The sequence below is a fragment of the Tupaia chinensis genome, unplaced genomic scaffold (assembly GCF_000334495.1).
Source record: "Tupaia chinensis unplaced genomic scaffold, TupChi_1.0 Scaffold139757_1, whole genome shotgun sequence".
NCBI lineage: Eukaryota > Metazoa > Chordata > Mammalia > Scandentia > Tupaiidae > Tupaia > Tupaia belangeri.
This window is the reverse complement of record NW_006199637.1, coordinates 344,266-351,477: the sequence shown is the minus strand read 5'-3', so window position 1 is coordinate 351,477 and position 7,212 is coordinate 344,266. Positions and strand designations below refer to the sequence as shown.

The 7,212-nt window shown below is 39.0% G+C and overlaps 1 protein-coding gene across 7 annotated transcripts in view; it reads left to right on the top strand.

Annotated features, from left to right (window-relative positions):
- The window catches only part of CLIP4 (CAP-Gly domain containing linker protein family member 4), a 90,968-nt gene that overhangs the window by 16,141 nt on the left and 67,615 nt on the right, over positions 1 to 7,212 (top strand). For 6 of the 7 annotated variants that reach the window (XM_027765790.1, XM_027765788.1, XM_027765787.1 and 3 more), the window contains one exon: positions 5,711 to 5,858. In XM_027765790.1, the coding sequence (XP_027621591.1) occupies positions 5,726 to 5,858 (133 nt within the window). In that variant the 5' untranslated portion in view covers positions 5,711 to 5,725. Of the gene's footprint in view, positions 1 to 472; positions 784 to 5,710; positions 5,859 to 7,212 lie in introns of those variants that run through there. The other variant, XM_027765789.1, reaches the window with a different exon arrangement.

The following is a 7,212-nucleotide window of genomic DNA, read 5'->3' as shown; positions in this document are numbered from 1 at the left end:
GGGGAGGGCCGCGCGGAGACTTTGCGAGCTCTGGATGCCGGTGGCCGCCTCCTGGGAGGCCTCCTGGGGGGCACGGCCCACCCGGCGTCTAGTTTCGGTGACCGGGGGCCGGCCTAACTTCAGGAGGAGATGCCGGGAGGTGTGCGGGCCGGGCGGCCCCGGGCGGTGGAGCTGGCCCTGGCAGGCGCTCTGCGCCGCAGACGCCCTCCGAGTCCCCCGCACGCATTCCGCGCTGCGTCCTGTGCTGTCTGTCCTGGTTTTCCAGACGCCAGCCCCTTCCGACTTCTCCCACGGCTGCCCTTTTGCCAGTGGGTATTCAACGCCAAGCAGAATGACCTTCCTTCCAGTCTGCTGCCCTGAGAGTCCTTAATTCGAAACCATCCGCGCTGGGAAGGGAAGTTGGAAGGGACCTGTCCTAAACAGAGACGCGTTTTAGCCTGCACCCGTGTGGATTAGATGAATGAGTTTATAATGTTCACATTCTTGTGATGAGATGTCAGACTGTTCACTTCACCCAGACTGTGTATGAACTATTTGGATGTCAACTCTGTTGTGAGACAATGTTTTGATATGTATCAGAGGATGATATTCCCATGGGACAATAACTTCCTGTGTTCCACGGTAGATACGGTTCACGTTGTAGCAAAAGCATAGTGTAAAACGGTGCCTTTGAAACATTCTAATCAATTATACTCGTCCTAAGAAACATCTGCCCGACACTCGAGTTGTACTTCACTTTCGCTTTGACATCTGTCATTTATGAATCGTCTGCACAATTTTAAAGTAAGTTGCTTAAGGAACAGGATCAGGTCATGTAGCAACTGTGGAGGGAAAGCAGCGACTTGAAATGGCAGAAGTCTGGCTTTCTATATTGTTTGTGATGCAAAGCCATCCTGGTTCTATCTTATTTTGCTAATGCAAACGTGATGCATATCCCACTGGAGCCTCTAAAAATATGATGCATTTTTAATACTTTCGTTTGACATGAACTACCTAGACTGTAAGACTCAATCTTGAAATACAATGTATGTGTTCATTTCTATTTGGTAGATTTGACACAGGGTATACCTTTGTAGGATTTACTTCAGATGCTTCAGGTTTATAGATACAGTCCCACTGACAAAGCCTTTTTAAAAAGTATATTTATATGGGGCCATTTATTGCTTATAACAATTCCAATTTTGAAACAAAAAAGGGAACTTCAAAGGACTCATGGAGAAATGAAAGTACGGATTTACCATGGTGCAGAAAATCGTTGACGTGATGTATAATTTTTTTCAAAATACACGTTTTCCTTGAGCTTTTTGGAAGATTCCTCATACTAGTGATAGGCTGTAGAGTCAGCTACACTCTTGCTTCCTGTTTAAACCTCCATGTGTCTGGTTACTTTCAGGTTTACTGTTGCCTTGTTAGTTATGTATAGTTAACTCTGCCGCTGTGGGCTTGCCTGTGTTAGCCTTGTTTCTTGTTTCAGGCATCTGTGTATATTATCTTATGTAGAGAGGGAGCTGCACAATTTCCCTTCAGTGCTCTTCAGTAGAACTTTCTGTGACCAGTGTATGGTAGCATTAGCTGTATATGCTTTTGAGCACTTGAATGGGGCTAGGAATTGAGAGGACTGATTTTTTAATTTAAATAAGCAACTAGGTCCAGTAACTACCCAGTCAGACATCACAGTTTTAAGTTAGTCCTCTAGGAAGCCTTCATTGGCTCCCTCGAATATGTGCTCTTATAGTCATAGTGCTTTTTATTATTGGACAGTCACTGCAGCTGTCTGGTAGGAATCCAACAGTAGGCTGTAATCTACATGGGGACACAGGCATATCTGTTTTATTTACCTTTGCTATGCCTCACTAAGACTTATAAGAACTGCTTAATATATATTTTTTGAATGCATAAATGAACTTCTTGAGGGTAGGCATCTTACCTCTGATAGTCTCTCTAGGGCTTAGTGCCGAGTGTCCTTAAATACCTGTTTAGCGATTGAAGAGATGTTACTTAGATAGCCGATAAAAGGGTCATTGAAGGTAAGCTTTAAATGCTTATTTGGCTAGATTAATTTTTTTTAATCTCGTGGAAATAAAGAATCATGACAAAATACTATAGAAAATTAAATGAAGGGGCCTCATGATTTCAACTGATGCAGACACAACTAGTTCTTCTGATAGTTGAGCAGCTTGAGGATATTGCTCTTGAGCCATATTCCAGTTAATCTGAGGGCATCTTGGCTTTAGTACTGCCTTTTAGTGGGGCCCTGACAGTCCCGAACCACTCTGAAAGAGTTAGTGGTCGTCTCCATTTATCACTGCTCTCTGTTAAGACATGGGCCAGAGATCCTTGAAAAATCACAAGATGTAGAGCCATCCGATAAGATGCTTTTACTTAGAGCTAACTTGGGGTGATGGAGTAGGATGGAATCCCTATAGGGATCAATGTTTGTGGAATTTTGTTCTAGTTATTGTAGCCAGCAAAGGCATCTGTTCTGTTCGTGGTTAATCAAGACTAACTTTTTATGTTTGGCTGTTTCATCTGCCCAGTTATCACTGTTAACCTTTGAAGGATTTGGGATGAAAGTATATAATCCAGATCAGCACATCTCCCCATTAGACCAAGATTCCAGGCATCATAGACCTTCTGATCCAGAAATGCTTTTAGGGAGGCTTCTGAGATGATATGAAAGTTTACAGCGGCGTCTAGTTTTCTTTGGTGGGACAGAGAAGTGGATGTTGGGCTTTTCATGAAGAAAGGATAGGACTTAGAGAAAAATACAGTGAAGGCACAAAATACGAAGAACGTTCACTGCATTAGTAGAAAGTAATGCTCCTCTGGTTGAAGAGCAGCATCCTCCAAATAATAAAGTTGATCGATTGTATCTCATTGTCTGCATTAGCTTTCTACCTTGAATCTCAGCATTTGCACATTTGTTAACTACGTGCAAGAAACCGTTCTGGCTCCCATGGTAAGTAGTAGTTGTGTACCATACAGGTCTTATCCTTAAGGATTTCAGCAGTCCGCAAGGAAGGGAAAGATACCCTGGGGTCACTTTCAACATTTCTTTTCAATGAGAAAAACCCACCCTTCGAAAGAGCAGTCATTTGGTGGCTTCTCTTAACCAGGTCAGAAAGAAAACCACTTCCTCACTTTGTGAAGAATTAAAGATGTGAAAAAACAGGTCCAAGTTCCAATGTGATTAGAGTCAGATTAATTTTCCTAAAATACAGCTTTAACCATACCACTCCCTTTTAGAGAATCAGCAGTTTTCCAGTGCTCATGGTATAAAATGGTTTGTTTTTGATGAAGTATTTAAATACTCCTCAGTAGAGCCTGAAACATGATTACCCTTATGTTTTCAGAGCTATGCACCAAGTTCCCCTTACTGTTTCTTCCAGGTGCTCCCCTTTTCTATTTCTGCCTGTCTGTAGTTCAGGACTCACTGTAGGCAATACCTTGTTCACTGTACCATTTCTGATTCGTAGGAGCTCCCATAGGAAATGCCCTGGAACTTACTGGTAGAATGTATCTCATTTTGTCCTAGTTATTAGTGATAGTAAGCTACCTAATGAGCATGGATCATCTGTACTCATTTTTGCAGTCTCCAAAACATCTAGAACAGTGCCTTATACACTGTAAATACTCACTAAATTTGACTTCTGTCCCTTGACTCGAAAGGGAGCATTAAGCCCTTGTAAAGTATTTGCTGAAAGTTACCACCAAGCAAGTTGAGGCCAGCAAGTAGAAATCCTGAGTTAGGGAGAAGCTAGAGTGTTGGAGGAAGGCTATCTTCGTGGTGTGCCTTACTGTTTGGAATTCATAGTATTTGAGGAAGATCGTCGCTGCTGTGTAACGCCAGTTCCTTGACGTGTCATTATCCTATTGATGTTTTAAGGTTAATGTCAGAACGATTCGAATTACTGGATGGCAAGTAAGTTTAGCATCCTAGAAAATTTGAACACCTTTAAAATAGAAACAACCAGATTAGGTCATTTAATGTATAATATTCAATTTCGTATAAATGTGCACTTGATGAGTAAAAAAGCATCTGATTCTACCAGTTTCTGCTGATCTCGAGAAAACATACGAATCAAATTGGGAAGAAACCATTAGCTCAGAGAGATGGCCATTTCCTTGGAGTGGGAAGGTGATGATAAAAATAATTTGAATATAGGGCCAGCAAGTGGCATGGTGGTTAAGGCACTGGACTCCCAGGTGGCCGGCTGTGGGTCAAGTCCCGAACCCCACTGTTTGAACGTCATGCTGGGTGCGTGTGTGTGTGTATCCAAAGTGTTGGGAGAAGAGATTGTGGTGTGGCCATTCTCCCTGGGGTGGTGGTGGGGGTGATTTCTCACTTTCCCTCTCTCTGTCTTCCTCTGTCTCTCTCTGGCCAGAGCATGTGTCCTATGGCAAAAACTTAAAAAAAATATTAGATACAGAGTTAGTTAACAATAGAGTTGACATTAAGTAATATCTAGTGTGGCATTATCTACTGCTAGATTAAGCTGTCAGTTAACAGTTTTTACTTATCCTATTCTTTCTACTGAACTAATCCAGAATCATTTTTACTAAGGTTTTATATTATGATTTTCTGCATATGTTTAAAAACAGACATAAGAGTCATAATATTTTATACTTTAAAGATCTGCTGCAAAAGAACTGGGCAGATTTTAGCTTCACAATTTAGTTTTACTTAAGCAATTTTTTCTGCTTTCTACGTCATTTCTGAGATACAGGGTAGAGTGTACCATGGGTCTAATTTAGAGCAAATGTATTCTAAGTCTTCACGTCTTCTGGGAAAAAGAGATAAGTGATGTGACTTAAAAGGTATGGCCTTTTAAAAGGTATTCCGCTAGGATAAAAAAACAGACCTTTGTACATTAAGTGGAACAATCTCTGTAAGCCCTTGGATTTGCAGGAATGACATGATTAATTTCCAGTAGAGTTTTTTGTGATGTAAGAAAATAATGGAAACCTTCTAAACTAGATTATTTTTGTGATGAGCATAGGGCCCGAGGTGTTAGATGACAAATACTATAACCTGTGTCAGCACTGTGAGACATTAAGCATCCATCTATAAGAGTTAATAGGCCCTTGTTCGTTACCATGAGTAAGAGGTTGTCACCCTTTAGATTAGTTCAGCATTTTAAAAATGTTTTCAACTATTATAATGTTTTTACTTCTGGGCTTTGTCTAGAGAGATTATATGTACTGCTGACTGTGTAAGAGATAATGTGAAGCAATGTGTATTTTTAACCTGGTACAGTTTGCTGAAAGGAATTTTTTTCTTCTTGTAAAAGATTATTATTATTTTTTTTTTTTGAGAGGTTTTTGCTATAGGTTGCGTGGGCTCGTCAGAGAGAGACAGAGAGACAGAAAGTGAGAAATCACTCCTTGGGGGAATGGCCACACCACAATCCCTTCTCCTCCATTCTCCTCTCGGGATCTTGGGCACACACACACATGCAGCCGGTGTGAGTTTTAAGCCACTGGATCCAGGACTCAAACCGTGGTTGACTACATGGGAGTCAAGTGACATGGCCATTACGCTAACTGCTGGTCCCTTTTCTTGTAAAAGATTTTGAAGATTGAAGTTGAAATGTCAGTGAGTTAGACATTGAAAGAACATTTAGGCTTTTTTTTTTTTTTTTTTTGGTGATTGAAGGCAATCTAAGTTGCATACAAATAAAGTGGAAACTTTTTCTCTTTCTCATTATAGGGGGCTTTCTAGAAGATGACCATAGAGGACCTTCCAGATTTTCCATTAGAAGGAAATCCTTTGATTGGAAGATACCCATTTTTATTTTCGGGCTCTGACACACCAGTAATCTTTTCCATTTCTGCAGCACCAATGCCTTCAGATTGTGGTATGTTAAGTAGCTGTGCTTATTTTCTGTGAACAGTAACTTGACTTCTGTCTTATGACCTTTTTTGTACTCATAGTTTTTCCTAAAATCATTTGCTATGGTTTTTATAAAATTGCTAAATTTTTCCTTTTTCAAAAATACAATTGCTTATTGCTTTTCTGCCTCTTAAGCTAAATGCTTTTATTTCTTCTGTCAGCATTTTTATTATGTGAAAACATTCATTTTAAGCACATGATGGATTTAGAGGATTTTATTTTTAGAATGCACTGGTGCTTAGATATCTACCTTCCTTCTGCTCTAAGTTTTCTCTTAGAGTTCCGGAAATTCTCACCCAGTTCAACAGAATAACTTTAAGGTTATTAGAAACCTGTACTTGTCAAGAGTCTTTTACATAAATCTTGCAGTTTTGAATCATAGCTGCTTGCAAAAGTTTTCAGGAAAGTGCCAGTGTAAAATAATGTGTGTGTATGACAAAAATTTAAAATGGCCATCATTAAAGATTTGATGAGAGCTCATTATAATGTAATTGACAAAGAAATTCAGTTATTTCTGTGATAACTTTTCCAGATACTGAATTTTGACTGATAAAATTATACCAGAATGTAGTAAAATATCTAGGGATTTCATTCAGTTTCTGGAACATATATATTAATAACATACTGCCATTCAGATATAACATAAGCAAGGTTAAGTATCACTTTTATTGGACAATGCTTCCCATGCAATTTAACATAGTAGATCAGCCTAATTAGTTTCAATTTTATTTGACAATGCTTTCCATGCAAATAAGCCTAATTAATTTAACATCTTTCTGGTTTATTAGAAAAGAGAACTTTTTTTTTTTTTTTTGAGACTTTTGGGGCCCTCTGAAAAATCCCAAAGTTAGTCTGAGGTCAAAATTTGATTTTTGAGAGGTTTGTCAAACATATTAGAAGATTCAAACCAATAATATTTTTATTTATCAAAGTTGCTCAAGTCATTTTAACTTCAAAAACATTTGGATTAGTTCATAATTTTCTGTAAGTTTTAGGTATATTTCATTTATATGAGGGGACTTCAAAAAGCTTGTGGAAAAATGGAATTTATAAAGTAAAAGTATAAGTTTTGTTTCTTTCTCCATGTAAATTCTGTCAAGTTCAAGATCCTTTTGTAAGCAGTGATACCAGCCACTTAGTCTTTCCTAAAAGTCTGAAGGTCCTGGGACTTTACCATGTCAATGCAGTCTTTCCTATGTTACTAACTGAAGAAAAATGAGTTCCCTTTAAAGATTTTTTTTTTTTTTTTAAGATACAGAAACAAAAAAGTCAGAGGGAGCCAAATCAGGACTGTAAGGTGGATATCTATGATTCCTGCT